Source organism: Meleagris gallopavo, chromosome 5 (genome assembly GCF_905368555.1).
Source record: "Meleagris gallopavo chromosome 5, MGAL_WU_HG_1.1, whole genome shotgun sequence".
In the NCBI taxonomy this organism is placed as follows: Eukaryota; Metazoa; Chordata; class Aves; order Galliformes; family Phasianidae; genus Meleagris; species Meleagris gallopavo.
Window position 1 is genome coordinate 835,555 of NC_139408.1, and position 20,117 is coordinate 855,671.

The 20,117-nt window shown below is 36.5% G+C and overlaps 1 protein-coding gene across 2 annotated transcripts in view; it reads left to right on the forward strand.

Annotated features, from left to right (window-relative positions):
- Positions 1–20,117, forward strand: part of CCDC73 (coiled-coil domain containing 73) — a 61,122-nt gene that overhangs the window by 33,245 nt on the left and 7,760 nt on the right. Inside the window, exons 11-18 of one of the 2 annotated variants that reach the window (XM_085223844.1) lie at positions 2,096–2,231; positions 4,277–4,356; positions 9,245–9,373; positions 9,623–9,682; positions 11,221–11,325; positions 14,060–14,170; positions 15,807–15,938; positions 19,060–19,228. In XM_085223844.1, the coding sequence (XP_085079970.1) occupies positions 2,096–2,231; positions 4,277–4,356; positions 9,245–9,373; positions 9,623–9,682; positions 11,221–11,325; positions 14,060–14,170; positions 15,807–15,938; positions 19,060–19,228 (922 nt within the window). The remainder of the gene's footprint in view (positions 1–2,095; positions 2,232–4,276; positions 4,357–9,244; positions 9,374–9,622; positions 9,683–11,220; positions 11,326–14,059; positions 14,171–15,806; positions 15,939–19,059; positions 19,229–20,117) is intronic. The other variant, XM_085223843.1, reaches the window with a different exon arrangement.

Genomic DNA, 20,117 nt, shown 5'->3' on the forward strand with positions numbered 1-20,117 from the left:
ATCAGTTCCACTCCCCATCTCAGCATATCTTTATTTCTGGTGGAAGCCAGGACAGTAATTCCTGTTCTTGCAGTATCAGACTTCAGGAAGGAGAACCAAGATTCTGTGTGTCTTAATCCAGCTCTGGGTCAGATCCTCCCTATCCTGTGGAGTCTCCCAGTGTTTCTTTATTGTCTCTTAATTATTTTCTTCCACGGAAGATGTTTCAAGATCTCTTCACCTTGATGAGAAGATCCATAAACACAGGTTAATGAAACTGCTTGTTTTTGTGCACTGCGGCTGGAGAGCAGCTTGCCAGCAAAAATCATTTTAGACCAGTGGTAAACTCTTAATAGAACTTTTTTGAGGATATAGCAGACCACTTCGTTTTCTCGTGAGAGAGACTAGGAAAATTAGAAGGCATATTTCTATTTCTCTGGTGAGGAGGAGGGGATAATGGTGTCTTTTTGACTTACGAAAGAAAGTGGAAGCATGTTAAGAACATTCATACAAAAGTGCAAAACCTCACATCTTGCCAGAAGTTGTTCAAGTTTCATATTGACTAGGCTCCCTTATTCATCGCTTGCTTAGAGTAAGTGCATCTGAATTATTGTCGGGAGAAACAGAAAAGATATTGTTTATTTCTGTGAAGCCTGCATCCTAGCATTAGTTAAGCACAGCTTTTCCAAAATTTTTGCTTATTAAGAAAAAAAGGAAGCTTAGAAAATTCACAGCCTACATTTTGCGCAGCGATTCTTCAAGTGGTGGTGTTTCTTTACCAGTGCTTCCATTATGACTTTCTATTTGCTGTGGTGTGTTTAATTTCATACCTTATAAAACATGAGAAATTTGTATTGTATATCCTGTTTTGCTAGCCTTACGTTGGTTATTTCTTTTGATTACGGTGAGCTTTTATTATCCTCTGATGCTTGGACATGTATTGCATTTGTTACTATATGGGAAGAAAGCCTTACGGAAGCTGAATAGCCTGGGCCAGATGCATCTTTGTGTAACCTGAATTTACCCACTGGAATGAATTTGGCCCAAATAGTTTTCATTACTGTGTTGCTCTACTGTGGATTAGAAATAGACTGTCCTTGCACTCTCCCTTTTCTAATTATGATCATGAGGCTGGTTGGCACCTCTGCAGCTCACTGCCTGCTCGAAGCATTTAGAGCTGACTGCTCAGGGCTGTGTCCAGGTGGGTTTTGAATATCTCCGCAGGTGGAAAGCACAGCCTGTCTGTGCAGTGTGTTTTAATGCCTGACCGCTGGGCACTGCTGAGGAGAGTCTGTCTCATTTTCCTTATTCTCACCGTTCCAAGGTACTTGTACAACTTCAGCTGTGTGAGAATCTCCAAGCTAGCTAGTACCAGCTTGGTCGGCCTTTACTTGCGTCAAGTGCTCAAGCTCCTTCATGGCCCTGTTCTTTGATTGACTTTGTCTTGAAAAACAGGACTTCTGTTTGAGTTAGTATCTGTACCACCCTGTAGCCCAACAAAGTTGTCCTTGTGTACTTAAGCCAAACGGTAATGCAAGTGTGTAGGTCCATAATAGGATGATGATATTTGTACTGGTGTCTTTACAAAAACAAACAAAAACAAAACAAACAGGAAAAAAAAATCCTGAATATTTTTTGCTTAATAGTGCCAGTTTGGCTGGGTGTGGGGCTTGGACAGTGTTGAATTCCAGGGACATCCTACATCAAGGGGATAAGAGTATGCGGTGCTGCTCTGAATGGTAGTGCAGGAGGGCAGGTATGAAGCACAGGCAGATAGAGGCACTATTAGCATGCTAGGCTGTGTTGGCAATACAGTGACGGGTAGAATAGCATGTTTAGAGTAAGCCATGTAACAAAGGAGAACTTGAAATCGCCTTTTGAAAACAGTTAATACAATCCTGCGTGCATTTACAAGTAAGTTCTGAATAAAAGGGAGAACATGGGAAAATATATTGAAACGCAGTCTGGAAGTGGGAGTTGATAATCAGATATGAAGTAGACAACTGAAGATACCCTGAGAATGTTTTTGTTTATGCTGTTTTGATAAGCATTTGGAGTGCTGATTTACACATGCAAGTTGGTGTCAGTCAGCAGGTGCTTTCTTTGATTCTAACAGGATCATAAATTAAAGATGCACTTAACAGCTAGAGAAGAGCATCATAAGAAACTGAATGAAGTTGAGAGGTGTTATGCTACTATTGCATGTCAGTTTGGAACCATCAATGATGTTCATGGAAAACTAGAGCACAGTGGTATGTATGTTTTAAGTGTCCTCCAGTATTCTTTTTTCTTTATTTTTGACAACACTAAGTTGGAGATGTGACAAGATTAAAAAAATAGTACCTATGATGTGCCAAGCATCAACACTGCTTCTGTGTTGTTTCTGTGACAGTGTCAGGTTAAGCAGCACAGGCCCTGTACTTCTGCTCTTTTCTGCTACAGCTGTGTGTGTGACCATATGTTGAAAAACTGATTTGTGTTCGAATTCATCCAGTAGCAGACCTGCTCTTTCCAAACAATCTTTAGGTATAATGTGGGTCAGCTTTCTGTTGTGGTTCAGCAGACATAAACAAGTGTACTGGCACAAAGGAGGAGATGAAAGTAAAGGAACTGGCAAGTAATAGAAAAGCAATCCTGTTGGGATTTAAGTTAATGTTGGGAAATGGACAGAAGGCATTAATGAAATGTAATGTTTAGTTATGTAAATACATAAAAAATATTTAACATGTAGAAATATAGAGACTTGAACATACTTCAGTAAGTAGAATGGATGATTAACTCCACATAGTTATCGTGGCTATGTGGCTTTAAAGCTTTACGAATGTGTTTGTTAACCCCATTCTAATGTCAAAACATAACCAAATTATTTGTTAATCTACTAAAAAACATACTATTCCATGTGCCCTTTTTAGTCTAATTAAATTTTTTCCATCCGTAAGACATAAAACTGATATATTGAGTAATAAAAATATCACATTCATATGATGTTTGGTACTTAATAATTTGAGGAAAATCTTGTATTAGCATGAAGTAATGCACTGCAGTGTCTGCATAGGTATTTGTGTACTACTTGTAAAAAGTGCGTATGTATTGCTTTGCATACCTGCAGTGTTCATCCGTTAAGAACTCTTTCCTAAAGAAAGGAAGGACCAGTTGTATAACTGAAAAAGAAACAGAAAAAACCCCCAAAACTTGAAAGCTTTTTTCCGCGTAAAACCACATAATTTTCCAGACGGAGTCTGGTTCAATAGGTAACGTGGTTTAAGGGTACTTGGGGTTTTATAATAATTCAAGGTATGTTTTTTTTAATTGCTTTTTATTTGTTTTAACTGTCAAATATTAAACCTCTCTCTCTCAAAAAAAAAAAAAACAAAAAAACAGGCAACAATGCTGTGCTTTCATTTAATTTACACTGGGCAAAGCTTTTCTATTATATGCCATATACAGAATAGTCTCTTTGCAGTTCATTAGAAAAATAACACTCGTAGTATTTTTTTCTTTTAACTACAGATTTTGCCGTATTTCTTTGCATATTTATCAGTGATTGCAAAATGATCACTCTGTTCAAGAAGCCGATCTATTCACCTGTTTAACTGCATTGTCTTTTACTGCAGTGGGAATTCAATTTGCACTGCAGGATGTAAGACCTGCAGTAGGCGTGTAGGCTAACTGTAAATTCTGAGCAAGAAACTGCTGTCAGGGAAAAAGTTATGCACTAAGTGTGAGCTGTTTATTATGCAAATTGTTTACACTTCTAAGCTGTTTGGTCTTTATTTGCTATATTAAGGCAACATGTCAGAGTGTAAGAAAGTGAAAACTGATGTTTCACTTTGATGTAAAATGCTGCAATGTATAATAAATTTACTTTATTGCCTTAACGGTGTCCCATTATTAGCATTTTAAAAGTAGTGTGAATACGTGACCCTTGCTGAAAACTTCACCAAATTTTGCCCAAGTTGTACCAGAAGGCATTAATTATTTTTTTGGAGTTTTTTTCTTTTGTTAATGTTTTGTTAACAGGGAAGTAATTTGAATCAAGTGACACCAAATGACAGAGTGAAATTAGAAAGAAAGTAATTGTTTGAGGAATAGCACAATTGGTATTATCTGCTGTAATGCATTCGTGTATGATCGTAATATATAAGCAGGTAACTTGAGTTGTATTTAGCATCTTAGCTGCTTTCCAAGAAGTTGTTGAACTACTTTAGGCATTATGCTCACATACATAACAGCTATTAATCAAATAATACTTTAAATGTGGAAGTGTATACATAAACATGTCAACTTCTGTTTAAAGTACAGGAAGCAATACAGCTCAATAAGAAACTAACATCGGTGAATAGAAGACAAGAGACTGAAATAAGTAATCTGAAGGAAGTAAGTACTGTATTCATTTCATAGTGTGCAGGTGGACTTCTGGCCTTCTTCAAGCTGCTTTACTATTAATAGAAGTAGAGTATAAGCAGTGTAGAATTGTTCTTCATTCTATTGCTAATGGTTAAATTTGTCTTGGTTTCCGATCTTAAACACAGATGCTTCAGGTGACTGGATTTTCATTTACCTCTACAGTGGCCTACTTGTTTCTTGTTAATTGTTGTCCATCTCTCTTCTTTCTGCACTGTGTAGTCACTGCATCTCCCATCTGATATGGAAGGGTAACAACAGTCTTTTCAGTGTAGGTAAAGGCAGATATAACAGGATGGGTAGAAAGAGTCATAGAAGCAAGCCGCTATTTTCAACGTACAGTTATACAGCTAGTTGAATCTCTGTCAAAAGTGAGAGTTTTGTGAGAGTTTTGAGGCAGGGTGACTGAGTTAGGTCAAAGGGATGCTATGGACGAAATTGAGCATTTTCCTGCCCCTCCTCTATTTTGAAGCTGGTATTTGCTAGTTACTATTTGACTTAAATAAAAGGAGGAAGAATAAAGTTATCTGTTGCCTTTAAACTTTGTTTAAATGTTGCCGTGAGAAGAGATGAGACCATCTGAAGACAAAATTCTATTGTGTAAACACTACATCCTCTGAACCTCATTGTTTTCCTATCCCCTCTTTCCTGTATGCTATATTTTTTCTTTCTGATTCTGTGAGGATTTCTGAAAGGAAACAAATTGTAGAACATCCCAGCTTGGATGAGACCTGTGAGGATTGAGTCGCTCCACACGGAGCCACCCAGAAATCCAGCAAGTTTGGTTTATCCCTTGCTTTGCCAATGCATGGTTATTTTTATCTGCTTGATTTCCTACTAAGCTTCATTCTCATTTGTTTCATCCACACCTTCTCGAACACTTGATTCAATATTTTTTACTAGATATTTCAACAAATTTGGTGGGTGAAAGAAGAAAACGCGCTGAGGATTGTGAGTGATGACCTATATGAACAATGTGTTGTAAATATCGATATTCCAGGAGGCTTTAGAAACTTTCAAGCATTACAGCCAATTAGAGTTGTGGCTTTTAATTAGGAAACTAAGAATAATTAAATGCATAGAAGTCTCCCAAGGGTAAGTAACTGGAGAGCTAAGAAAATAAATTATGTTAAGAAAAATTTCATGTAATTAAATTTGTGACTAACAGAGGTGTGAGATAAACTAATAACGTTTTGTGTATTTTAGTTACTAAACATTTTGCTTGATCCATTTCTATTTTTTGAAGTCATGCTTTTGACTCTTAAGCTCTTGGGTGATAAATTTATAATGAAATACTGCTAGGTAAACAAAAGAAGGAGCCAGAAATTTAATCTAGTTTTTTTAGTTCATTGGGAAAATCTTTTCCTTGCTCATTGTAAAGTAAGTCTTGTAAATAGAAGTTGTACATAGCGTATAGAAGGATGACATGCCTTTTTTATGAAAAAGCAGTATTTCTGTGAAAATAGTTGGTAAATCAAACAAGATGGTAAAAATTGCATCCCATTTTTCCATGTCTTATTTGGACAGTTTCTAAGTTGCATCTTATAGAACATCTATGGAAGTTAAGTGGTATGAACGTGCATGGCTGATGTGTTCGTGTAACAACATTAAGTTCAGCACAACTTTATTTAGTGAAACGTGGTGGGCTCATCTCTTGGGTCATTGTAGAGGCAACTAGAACAATAGTTCCTGACTCCCAAAGAATTGCTCTGAGCTAGTTGTATTTCACTGCAGTTACCTTTGACTTACAGTAACCATTGCAAGAGACAGCAGTGAGGTGTTTTCCCTTATCGGGTCATGTATCCGTTGTTGATCTGACCTGACTTCTAACAGATCCAGAGCACTGAGGAAACTCTGGTATTCAGAAGAGTTTGGAAGAAGGATTGCCAGGCTGTCTTCGGTTGCTACAAGGCTGAAAGTAGTCTTTAAATCTGCAGTACAAGTTGTGATATCTTAAGGAACTGGTTTTATCCGTGTTGGATACTTGACAGACCTCTAACAGATGTTACTGCCTGTGAGCTGTTAGGTCTTACCTCAACCTTTGTTTTCATTCAGACCGCAATGACCTCTTATTCTTAATGGGAATATGAAGCTGGTGAATTCTAGTCAAAATTTATGGATAAACAGTAAACTAATCTCCAAGTTTAGTGAAATGACATATGATGGACCTGTTTAGTCATACGCAGAACAGAAAAACCTGATTTAAATTGACGTCCATTCTGCACAAGAATTTCTGGAATTTGTGGAAAGAAGTATTTGGAGAGGTGGTAGCTTGCTCTTTGCCTTGTCTGCTTACCAGTCTGCTTCTGATAGATAGCTTGGCTTAGTTTTCTTTTCAGCAACATTTGTTTTTGAATTTGAACACATAGTCAATGTAGGGGATTTTTTTGAAGTGTTGTGAAAGTGTTTGCTTTGATATCTGACTGCTAAAAGCAGTAGAATGAAACAAACCTTTGAAAAAGAGCTAAGCTGCTTAAGGCCTGACAGATTACCAAATGAGCTTATGGCACTGATTTGAGAATGCAATAAGATGTGGTTGTTACTTGGGACAAAATTTCGGTTTGCATGAGGTATGATTGCTGTCTTGGGAAGCAGTTACATATGGCTGTGCTGGCTTCTTTTTTAGTTATGTGCTACCACTTGATGCTGACGTGTACGTTTGTGTGGCCCTGAGGAAGAGTAGAATGAAAATTTTCTGTTGATCAAATTGTACAAAAATAAATAAACCAAAGGAGCGAGTTATGGCTTAGATCGACTAGTAAAAGGAAAGAAAAATACATTTAAAGAACAGGACTGCTTCTTTTGTGATACTCTACTTTTAAGCTGGCTTGAAACCATGTGTCTGAGTGTTGGTTGCTAGCAACACACAGAAGGAATAGATTTAAAGCTTTGTTTTTCTTAATATTCCCCTGAAACTGATAAAATTATTTTCGAGACTCAATTTATAGAGTTGTGTAAATTCTCTATTGATTGTATTAGTGGCAGAAAGCTGCTAGAAAAGGAAGCAAGGAGGGGCTGAATTTTTGTTTACTTTCAGAATACAAGAAAATAGGCATATGTATGCATGCATTGAAATTATTCTGACAGCTACGTAGCTTATGCTGCCAGTCACTGTGGTAAACTTTCCCATTATTTTTGGTGACCTGGTTTGTGTTGGTTCTTTCTGTGGGATATTTTCAGTGTGTTTTTCTGCTCACAGCTTAGGCAGATGAGCAGATGTGGGTTTTATTCTGGAGAGGTTATGCGTATCCACCTGCTATGTATGTTACCTCTTCTACTGCAAAAGCATGATTTACTTTGTATGACTTGGCTTTCCCTGCCACTAAATAAGTGGTAACTCACCACACAATATGCTTTGAATTTTGCTCAGTGTATCTCAGATCCATAGCAGGCTTCTGCACCTGCACACACACACAGAGCGTGTACCATGAATTTGATTCTTTGTCTAAGATCGGTGTGGTGCACTTCAGTTTTACAAAGCTAACACTGCTCGCACCTCCTGCCTCTTAAATGTAAGAACTCTGGTTATTCTAGTAAAAACAGTACAATTAGAAGATGATTCTTTGTTTTTTTTTTTTGGCAAAGGTGGAAAAAGCCTTCCTAGCTTACCGAATACTGCAGTTGTAAAGCTTTGTACTCTCTGAATTTTATAATAGATTCTGCAATTACACTTAGTCCTTGCTAGATCATTTTCGATATATTTATGGCTTAAGTACATGAGAAATAAAGCCTCGAGGAAACAAAATGATTTATTTAGAAGGGGTATCTATGCTTGTATTTTCCATAACTTTGTGTTTGTAAATTTCAGCAACGTAATCTTCCCTTTTCTTTTGTACTGTTATTTGATTTTGTCCAGAGCAGTTAAACCCGTTGGTCTGTGATAAGATGGAATTCCGGTTTTGTGAAGAAAAGTTAAACAGACCAAACTTAGTTGTTAGATAAAACTATTACCATTCTGAATGCGTGGTTCACCACTATGGCATCATGAAGAATTCTTGATACTATCTGTGAACAGCATTCATAACCTCTGCTATTTGTCTGAGTAAACGTCAGAGCGCTCAAGGAGAGAGCGATATTAAACAGACTACCTTGTAGCAGAATGGGAGGGGTGGGGGAGAATAGGGCACAATATTTATGACTCCAGGAACTATAAGTTGTAATTTAATGAGATCAAAGCGTTTGCTGTTTATTTGCTGCACTAGGAGCTTGGAATAAACTGGTTAGAAAACAGATAATGCCCCACCAGAGGGAAAAAAAAAAAAAAAGAAAAGAAGCAGGATATTTAAGAGATTATGAAGACTATAAAATCTCTGGCATATTTTAGGTGGAAAATCATGTTGTAGAAGCTTCTAATATAAGATTAATTTAGAATTCTCCTGAGATTAAATAATTAATGTTTCAGGAAAAAGCCAAGATCCTTCAATTTATAGCTGGTTCCTGCTTTTACCAGATAGTCACTGTTCTTCTTTTTTTTTCCTCCTGCATCTAAGGAACGTACCCATTAATTCAGTATGTACTTTATTCCTGTTGTGTAAGAGGCCTTACCAATATCAACTCAGTGCTCACTTCCATGAAGAGAAAGTAGCAAATACGGAGATGTCATGTGTATTTCTAACAATGAAAGCAAAATACTAGGCCGATAACATTTAACCAATTAAATAAACTTTCAGCCACATTTGACAAGTATAAAGCTTAGCAAGTCAATCTCAGAAATTTCGGTTCCTCAATTTAATTTATTTAGCTGTTTCCATACATTATTTAAAAGTAGGGCATGACTCAGGATAGTTTAAAAGATTTGTCTTTGTTTTGAATTGCAATGCCTATCCTGGATGAACTATTTATATGTGTTTCCTGTGTTAAGGAACTGAAGAAAGTAACTACAGACTTGATAAGGTCCAAGGTCACATCTCAGAACAGGGTGGGAGAAGAAAACATCAATCTTGCAGCAAAGGAAAAACAGTTTCAAGAACTGCAACAAAAAATCAGAATGGTATTTTGGAATTTAAACGCATTAAAATTTTGGTTAATATGTTCTGTTACTCATCTGAACAGGAATGCATGTGCAATTTTAGGGGTAAAAAAAGACATTTCAACATAATAGTTGAAATAGTTTTTACAATTTTAAATAGTCTCATGAGGATTCTAAGTATCCTATTTGTGCAATATTACTACAGTAACCCAAAACAGTAACTTTGAGTGCCTTCAATAACACTTTGCTACTTCTTCCTTTTTTTTTAAGGAGACAGCAATCAGTAGAAGAGTTAAAGAGGAAAATGCTTACATGAAAGAAGAGAAACTAGTGAGTAATTAATCTAACTTGGCTATTTAAGATTATTTAAGAATATGTTGTAGATGTAAAATTCTTAAATCATCTTGGCAAATAAAATCACTTGTGTTATTACCAAAAAATTTCCGAAAAGTGGGATATTCTCTTTGTTTAGAAGCTAAGCTAGCAGTATTAAATAGGTTGATGCCTTGTTTCAAGTCAACTTTTATCTTTGAGTTCAGATTGGAGGCATCTGGTATGCGTGTGGAAATAGTTGTTAATGTAATTCTTGAGAAAAAATAAGCAATCAAGTTTGCATGATAGTCTTGCCATTGTGCTTTCTGGTTGCCAACGGTTTAATACAATACTGTTGATATTGCAACCAGGTAGAATTCATACAGAGCTTATGTGTTTCGATTATGAAACTACACCTGTCCAAAGCTGATTAGTGTTAAGGTGCCTCTGTCACAACCTTACTTGCTATTTGTTAAGGTCCTGAGCAAATCCTAATGTTCAAACCAGATACGTAGAGTCAAATAACACAGACAGCATGAAAATTTTATTCCCTGTAATAATTACCACAATACATTGCTTTGCAGACGTTATTTTCTCGTTCTGCAGTTCACTAAAGTAACGTTCCGGGGAAGTGTCATCAGCCTCCTTCTGAGGAAGGGCCAAAAGTAACAGCTTGCTTGTATACTCAATGAGCATATGTGTAAGGATAGGAGATAAAGGATCATCTATGTAAGCTTGATTTACATTTTGAATCTGCTTTTAAAAAATTCATACCAATAAATGTAGGGGAAAAAAGCCACCAACAACAGTACGAGATATACTCTGTCACCATTTCTCCCACAGCTCTGAATGCACTAAAAACATTGCTGTGGAGTGTTTGTAGCCAAATTCGTATGGTCATTTTGAGTTAGCAAAAACAGAGAAGGCATTGACTGTATTTCTCTATGTTCTGTGTGAATTGCTAGGATTGTTCTAATATTTGTCTGGCTTGTTGTAAATTGCAGGTGGGGGTAGCTCTAATACAGAGATCAATTTGATGTTTTTCTCCAAGAACTTGGGTTGGAATACCTGGATTTTTATATTATAGAGAGCTACGAAATAACTGTCTGGACTAACTGAATATGTTGGTTTCACTGGATATTGGACTGAATGTATTAACTAAATTATGGGCTGATTTACACTGAACTGTATGTAGAGAAGCTATCTTGTTTCGTTCAGTGGATGCTGTACTGGATTAAGAAGACAAACAGCTCTGCTGCTGACATGTCAGGTGATTCTGGGTTTGGTTTTCTAGATGTGAAATGCAAATAAGTATAAATTTATCTTCAATAAAAAGAATACTTCTTCCTAGATAAAAGGCTGGAAGAGCTCAGAGGAGTTGTGATTACTTTCCAAGTGTTGATGTTGGTTGCAATAAGATAGTTTCTAATATACAGTATTTTATATACCACTGACGGGATAAAAGTAAATGTTAATCTCAAAGGTGTAAATGGGTTTCTGTTTAAACTTGAGCAACCAAGTGTTATTCAACGTATCCGGATTTATTTGTTCACAAGGAAATTCTCAGCTCTCTACAGTGTGTGCAGAAGCAGCTTCAGCGAATAACTCAAATGAATGTTAAAATGGAAAGTGAATTAAATGCACTGAGAGAAGAATATCAGGTCAGATTTTCCTTGATTAGACAAGCTGCTTCTATCTGTTGGGTATTTTTTAAGTCTGGGGCTGTTAAAGACATCTGTATGCTTCTCAGAACTTTTGACCTCACTTGCATTGCTCCCTCAGCTCCTTAACTGTCAACGTGAACCTTGTAATGCAGTCTGTGGTTTCCCTCTTTTAGTTTTCCCCCTAAGTAAATTAAGGTTGCCTTTCTGATCAGCCATTTCTGGAAGGTAAAATCAGCACACTTGTATGGTTGCTTTCAAGTATTCTGAAATAAAATGATTTCATGACTTCTTTCTTACAATTAATTTTTATGTAGCTGTAAATTTTTTGTTTCTGGAGAATACTTCAAATTTCAGATTTTTGGGGCCAGAGCTTGAGCCAGAGCATAGGGCCTAAAAATGATCATGTCTTGAGCCATTCCTTGTCGTGTTGTCTGTTATGTTTATGTTTCAGGTGCTCAGTAGTCATGTTGGAGAGAGTTGAGTTGAAGCATTACTCAGTTTCTCTTTGAGGCTGTGAAAAAGGGATTAAGAACAGTTCATGTTCTATATTACATTTGCAGTCAGATTGGCCGAGCGCACAGAAGATTAAGGTCGTTATCTTTTCTGATCATATCTGCCATGCAGAGATCATTAATGGGACTATTAATAATTATGCACTATGTTTATCTATATATAGCTATAACCACTCTTTGCTGGGCTGTTAAGGCAGAGGCTTTGAACTTCTATCTTGGGTAGTTTCAAATTAAACTTCGTGTGCACGTATACTTTTGTTCCTTTGTTTCATTGTATGAATGTAAGCAGTTGGCCTTCTGCCACAGTATGAATATATGAATTTTGCTTTTTGACTAAAAAGCAAGGTTAAATATGAGTTTGTTTTCAGTTGGAAACTAGATAAATGTTTTCTGCGTTATTGGATAAAACTGTAGTGAGTGGAAGAGAAGCTACTGATTTCAGATGTCTAGATTGCTGCATTTAGTCAACTTAGAGTACTAAATCTTCATAATTTGAATTTCTTAGCTCCCAGAGTGCTGTAAAACCAAGAAAAGGTACTTCTCGTTCTGGGCAATAGTCACACTAGTTCATTGTGACTCTTCAGAGTTCTCCAGTTCCTTTTTCATAGTATTGGCTTTACTAAAGTTTTAAATGTGACAAAGCACAGTCAAAGGCACTTGAGACAGTTTGTTTTTAAATGTTTGTTTTTTCGAGTGTTTGGTAAGCAAAGGCTGTCAAACTGGGAGGGCCTAGGACCCAGTAGGCATACTTACATGGTGGTCTCTTGCACTAAATGGAAACAAAGCTAAGGTTTGCTTTGGGAGTGGAGATTTTTCAAGGAAAGCTTGGGTGGGACAGCTAACTACTCTTTCTGCAGTCATGTTTGTACTTTAATCTGCTGCTTGTTATGCCTATAGCTATGCTATAACACATTCCACTTCAGAAGAGGCTGAATTTGAGATGCGTTTATTTCCAACGACTAAATAATCCTTTAGTTAGAGAGGCAGAAAAAAGCATCATGGAACTACTGCTTTGTAGAACTGCATGAAAGATATTGAACGAGTGTATTTTATTATTATGCAGTCAACGTATTGATGAACTGTTTCATGTTTTTAATTGCATAGTATGTTGGAGAAATTACTTAAGAAAATATACATATAAGCAACTTTTTTCTATGTGTATAAAAGTGCAAGGTAGTCTGAGTTGTCCGGTGTCATACCTTTGAAATATATTTTTATCAGTGGTACAGGTAAAATGAAATAGGTATTAAAAAATTGTTGTTAAGTGAATCGGGAAGTAGACTCACTTCTAGTTCAAAGATTAAGTAGAAAGGAACTGGTTTGGAGTAATGCCTCAACATTTTTCTTGTGGATTTTCAAAGAGGCTCAGCAGAGTCATAAATACGAAGCTGGTCATATAGCTATATGCATTAAAGGTATGTTTACATTATCAAATATACTTGTGTCATCTATAATAGGTAATGGAAGCAGTAACTCCTCTATCTTCTGTGTTGTTTGCTGTAAAAATGTGATAGAATAAAAATTCCAACAGTACCTGAGGTGTCCCAGAAGTTACTGTTGATTTATACAAGTGCATTAACTTGGCACAGTAAAGTTCAAACAATTAAGTAAAAAAATGTTGCCAGTAGAATTCAATGGTATAAAATCCTATACCGTAACCTATACTACTATTTTAATGCATTCTTACTCTGTTTCGGTTGTGTAAAATTAATTAAAGGATAATCAGACATAGTAAATACTTCACATTCCAATAGATGTTTTAGAATGTTAAGTTTATGCAGTTTATGCAGGATAGGTTAATAAACCATTTAGGATAGAAAAACTGGGCAGAAAATTAATTTTTTGTTTTTCTCCAGAGTAGCTTTTTCTCTAAGTACTTTTTTAAGGTCTAGACTGTGCTACATTCCACATTTCTCATCTCTGGACTTTATATTACTTTTTTCAGCACATTAAAACTTATGCAGTGAAACTGAATAATGGCAAGTGTTTTTATACCCTTTTATAGCCATTTCTTTTTTCATAACCTCCCCCTGTTTCCTGTTAGCTAAACTATAAGCACCTTTCTGTTAATTTATGAAAATTATTGTTGAGATAGCACATTATCACTGATCTGTATGGCACTTTCAGCATGTTAGAAGCAAAGGTCCAAGCAACATAAAACACATCAAAATTCATTAATGTGGTATTGATTATTTTTTGGATAATTAATTTTATTGCAGACACTTCAAAGAGATAATGAGCTGCAAAGGGAGAAGGCAAAGGAAAATGAAGAAAAGTTCCTTAATCTTCAGAATGAGCATGAGAAAGCACTGAGAATTTGGAAAAAAGATGTAGGTTTGTTAAATTAAATGTTATAGTACTAAAAGGGTTTTGGAAAAGTCATCAAGCATTTCAGATAATTCCTAAAAACCAAGAAAATATTGCAGAAATACTACAGTAAAAACAACCAATTTATTTTCCAGTAATGCAGACTCATCTAGAAATGATTATTTTTAAAAGGTTGATTTAGGAGAAATGTTGAATTGCATGCTTTAAAACGTCAGTGCAGTTCTATGAAGCAAGAGCCCCGGGGTATTAGGTGTTGTCTTGTCTTGAGTACTTTAAAATATTCTAGAATTACACCAAGAGATGGAAACGGATTTAATTTTATGTATTTTTCAGAACAGTTCTATGCATAACTTATTAAGGGAATACCAGCACTTCTAGGCTGCACTCTTTGACCCTGAAAAAATCTTGAAAGATCGGTAGTCAATTGTTACTTATTTTGGGGGTGGAAAAAAACAAACAGAACTACCCTATTTGGGTTACCTGGAGGGTACCTGTGCAAGGCCGTATTTCCCAAGGTGGGCGGGGGGGAAGCGATCTCACTCTGAATCAGGTAGAGCTGCTGAAGGCTTGCATTGAAGCAGAAGTCCACATTTGATCAGAATAATTCTACTGTGACTGTGGGGTGAAAGGTGCCTAGATGAGAGAAAACTGTTCATCTCTGCGTACATCTAAACAGTGTTTTATCTGCAATATTTGCTGTTCTTTCTACTTCTTAATTTTAAAGAAAACTTCAGTAATTGCTAATTATTTCTTCTACATCTCTAGCTAGAAAGGCTTTGTGGCTGATAGACTGATGCAGGGAGTTTGTGGAAATTGTAATGCTGTGGTCCTCATTCCTTGATTTCTTTGCCACTGTGAAGATCACTGCAACTATGAGATGGAAAATAACTGCATTGTTCTGATGCTGTCTGCTCTGAGATAGTCAATATCCCTGATTTCTAGCAGTGTCTTCTACCATAGTATCCTGTGTAGACATGGGAATTCCCCTTTTATTTTTTAGGAATGTTTGCACCTTTGTTTTAGAAGATCATGTCTTTGTGTCTGACGCTCCCCACTCAAGCAGCCTTTTTTCTGCTGCGGCTGAATTTGGACTTCTAATTTCTTACTAGCGTAATCATGGATAGCATTAACATTATACAATGCTTTGGCAACAGTTGTAAATCAAATTACATTATCTCTGAAAAATTACTCCGCTTGCTTGTTTTTGTTTTTACAACTTGTCTTGCAATCTTTTTTCATTCTAAATAGAAAAATGTACTTATTGTCTACTCGCTGGAGAATATTGGTTTCCTGAGGCTATTAGAGAAGTAGTGCCACGCAAGTCCTTGATTGTTACAGTTGCTTGAAAATATGGTAGAGAATATTCACGAACGTGTTTTTTCTTGAACAGAAAAAGGGGAAAAAGCTACAAATAATAATCTTCAGCCAATTAATAAAAAAGGATAGTCTGTGTGGTATTAGAATGGGATTAAAATCCTGGTGTGAATGAAAAGCTTGAGTTGTCTAATGTACACAGAATTCCTTATTATCTGTACTCTTTTCTAAGGGATTACATTAATTTGCTAGACTGTTGATTAATAGTGTTTCTGTATTTGAACATGCAGTAAGGGTCTGTTTGTGTGCTGTGCTTTCTTGCAGGAAGAAGATTTGAGAAGAGAGATGGACACTATTAAAAATGAGCTAAATTCCCTTAAAGAGGTCCAAGGACATCTTGACATTTGCCGTCCTCCTCAGGGAAACCAGTGTTCAGAGACAGTAGAAAATTTGCAGGTGGGTGAGTGCCTCTAATGGCAGCAGTACTTGGCATTTCTTCTTATAAGTGAGTTTAGAGAATGAGAGACATCATAGTTTTTCTAGTATGACTTTCAGCTATCTTCTTTTGACACACTGAAGCCTATAAGTTTCTCTGATGCAGTCAGTGATCCAAGATCCCTTTAAAAGAGGTTGCATTGGTGGTGTGCCAAGTCCATGCTCAGCTCCATATTCAGCATATGTATGAAAAGTCATTAAGTGGTTTAGCAAGTGATGTCTTGAAGCAAGGGGAGGAGCACATGGCACTGTAGACAAGTGCTACCCCTTACTTAAACTGGATTGTTAATTTATATTCTAGTCTTTTATAAGATGGAAAAAACAAGGTTACAAGCTGCAAGAGAAAAATTCCTTGTGTATGGAGTATATTCTGTTATTTGGCAGTGTTTCGTCTACATCATTGTTCCATTCTTTTTTTTAACTCAGACAATGGCTCATCCTTCAAAGATGTAAAAAGTTATTTTGTGCCTCTACAAATTTTCAGTGTTAGGGAGATAGTAGGTAACTACACTTTTGAGGAGTAGGTAAAATGTAAAATGACAAACTGAAACGACCTTAAAATTTGGAAGAACTTAAGTGAATTTCTTCACGCATTCATTGAAACGCGCACACACGACTACACACACGTCTGGAATGCACTTAATAATGCTGCGGAAGTTAAACTTGACGTGTGTCTTCATCGTGCAGTATCTGCGTGAATTCTTCATGATGCTTTGGAGAATGCAAATTGAGTAACTTTGAAAAATCGCAATTTTTTTGAATTAAAATACGAATTATATTTAGGATGCAGAATCAGTGAGCTATCAGACTTTGTGATAAAGTGTACTTGTGCTTTCTGAGATCCTGTGTGTTTGAAAGTAGATATGCTTAAAACATAGGGTTATGAACAGGAGAAAAAAATCTGAGATGACTGGAAATTACTGGAGCCACTAGAGATCATGTTGATTACTCTTAATTGTACAACCTCATCTTCAACCAGTAATGAGTCAGGGTCTAAGATGACACGCAAGGGTGAAGTGTTGGCTGTGATTTGAGTGAAGGAATACCACAAGGAAATACACATGTATATATTTTTACACCTAGTGCAATCTGAAGTCCCTGTGATGATTTGTGGGGCATGACGTTTAGCACGTATGTAAACTTCATACTGATCACCCGTGGAACAGAAATTAAGCCTTTTTGGAAAAAAAAGTATAAGGTTAGATCTCATTTCAGAGCCAAATTTGAACCTGAATAATTACACTCCCTTTGCCTTATGCACTGCAACTTAGGTTACCATGCTTCATGCTTAGTTCATTTAGTTCCTTGTTTGTAATACAGCTGTGTATTGTTAGAGAACAGAGCTATACCTAGTGGCAGGCTATTACTGTGCTTTTACATATACAGGGAGATGCAGTTGTGAGAAGATCTTGATTTTAATGGTATGTAAAAAGTTGGGGGAAATGTCATTTAAGGTATATGCATGTTGCATGGATATATTTCCATAAATTATGGCAATGAGGGAATGAAGTCAAATCTGTTGGAGAGTTTTGATATTTAGGCATTTCAATTTCGGCATTTTAGCCCTTATTTTTGAAAGATGTATTCAGTCCATCTGAAAATCTGGAAACGAATTGTAACCTCTTTGGTTTCCTAAAAATATTACATCATGTTTTTTTTTTTCAGATCCATTTAACAGTTGATTCTCTAACAAGAAATGTAAGTTGCAGCGTAGCAGTCATTCTGTACCCATACGAAGAAAGTGATGCTGGGTTTCTTTCTGTTTTTGTCCAAAGAAGCAGCTCTTAGAAGCAAGAGTTTGTGAGAGATTTACAGCCTTCATGAAAGGAACTTTCTAGCTCTTGTACTGGAAAAGAAAAGCTTGAAAGCATAGAGCCAAGGCTGCATACAGTCAGAAAGCAGAGCTGACTAATTAAGAACTTAAAAAATAAAAATACTAAACATTTACAATTTCAAATCAGAATCTCTGCAAGTGACAGGACTAAAACAAAAAAATTGAAGTTGGAGTATTTGGCACTAGGAAAAATAATTTCAGTCCTCTCCTTCATCTGCCATGACTCTACCCCAAATTAAGCTGGGAGCGTCAAGATGTTCATGTGACCTGTAGAAAATTGTTTCCTGCAGGTTTCTATTGTATATCATCTACTACCACTCCAGTGCGATTATCCAATTTTTGACCAGTGTTCTCTGTGCCTCCCTCCATTTTATAATATACTCTGTCCTCCCCAAACATCTTATGCCCAAGTACAGCACTTGTAACTCCCTCCCACATCCCAACCTTCCTTCTCTAACACCTCCAGCCACCCAAGTATCTTTAGTTTTCCCTTTCTCCTATAATGGAGTAAGCAGTGCCCCTGCTCCCTCCCACATCCACCTACTTTTATTTGAGCCAGCATGTGCTCCTGCCTTCAGCTGCAGATAAAGGATGGGTGCTGCTGCTTTTCCTTTTTTTATGGGTAAGGGTGGATGGTTGTTCATTTAGGTAGCTTCTTCTCTATTTAGCTGACAGTTTTAACATAATGATTCAATTAGACACGTTTCAGGGTTCTACTCCTGTTGAATTTGACTGTTCAGATTCAAAATCCACCTGGGAGGGAATGAGGAATGGGTCAAGAGCACATTTCTAAGTCTTATTTGTGTATGAATCTGAGTTCTAATCCCAGCTGCTTTGTTAGGTGGGAACAAATAAGAAGTATTAATAGATGTGTGTGAGCTTGAGATAACTAGCAATCGTGTGGGTGTTTTCTACATGTAATTACTGGTCAGGTCACTGATTTAACCTGCAGACAGAGGGCGTCATCCAGTCAGTGTACATCGAAAACATCTTCCTTCCTCTGAAAAAATGACATTGGTGTGATTTGTTGGTTGTTTTTTTTTGCGGACTGTGATTAGAAGTTAGAAAGGCCTAATGTCTTTCCTGCTCTTAAAGAATCCTAACCTGCTTTTTTTTCTCCTCCATTTACATTGACTTTATATGCTTCAGGAGAATGGTTTTCTGTTTCCATCAGAATTGTAAAATGAATTCAGAATTGGAGACTGTAGTAGGTTATTAAAATACGTATAATCTTCCTCCTTATTCTAGCTTGGTCAAGAACAATCAGAAGACGGTGAAATACAGACTATTCAGAAAGACAACGATTGTATGCCATTTATTCTAAGAAAAGACAGTAACTTGGGACGTGAAGATGAAACTGAAGTAAAAAACACAGTGAACTTCTCCTTAAGCACCGAAGAGTTACAGATAGAACAAAGTAATAATCTTACATGGATAGAAGAGATAAGTAGTATTGTTGATAAAGGGATAAATAATTCCAGTATAGCATATGATAATAAAATGTTTGAATCCCAAATTAAATGTTTTTCTAACAGTAGTAAATTCTTGATGTCAGTAATGCTAGTCTGTGATAAATTCCATGGCTCTGTAGGAAAGCACAGTGCTTCTAGTGGCTGCCCTGGGTCATAAAGCAAGCTCTGTGTTGTTGCTCCTCCAGTTGTTGGAATATCTTCTCCTACACTCCAGCCGAGCGGGCACGGGTTAGGAAGAGTAATGTATACAGAGGCGTTTGGAAGGAAAACCAAGGAAAGATTTCCCCTTTCCCATAAAACATTAAAAATAGGCCCTAGAGTGCTTGCAGTGCGTTTCTTCATGTGGGTGATCATTATAATTTTGTATACGAAGTGATTCATGAACTCTAGTAAGTGACTTCTTTTGAAGCCGGAAGACCATATAGTCTTCAATACTTGGCTGCATTTTAGAAAAGGAGTGGAAACTTAAGCAATTAAGAACCGTAAAATGATTGCTTTGTAGGACCACTGCTCATACTATCTGCGTGTACTCTCAGAAAACACAATTCAGTGAAATGCTTAAATTATTCCTCATTGGCTCACTGCCATCAAGTTACAGTATGTTCCTTTCTGTATGAACATAGTCAATTCAGCAGGTTTGGTTCTTATTAACTAAATATGCCACTTTGAAAAAGATAAATAGTTGCAGTAGTAAACTGCTTACAAACTTCATATAAATACAGTGGGCTGATTAAGTGTTATAATTTCCCAATTAAGACCTTATAATCACGTAAGTGCTAGTTGGGAAATATGTCAATAGATTTTCAATACAATCAGTAACTAAAATGCACAGAG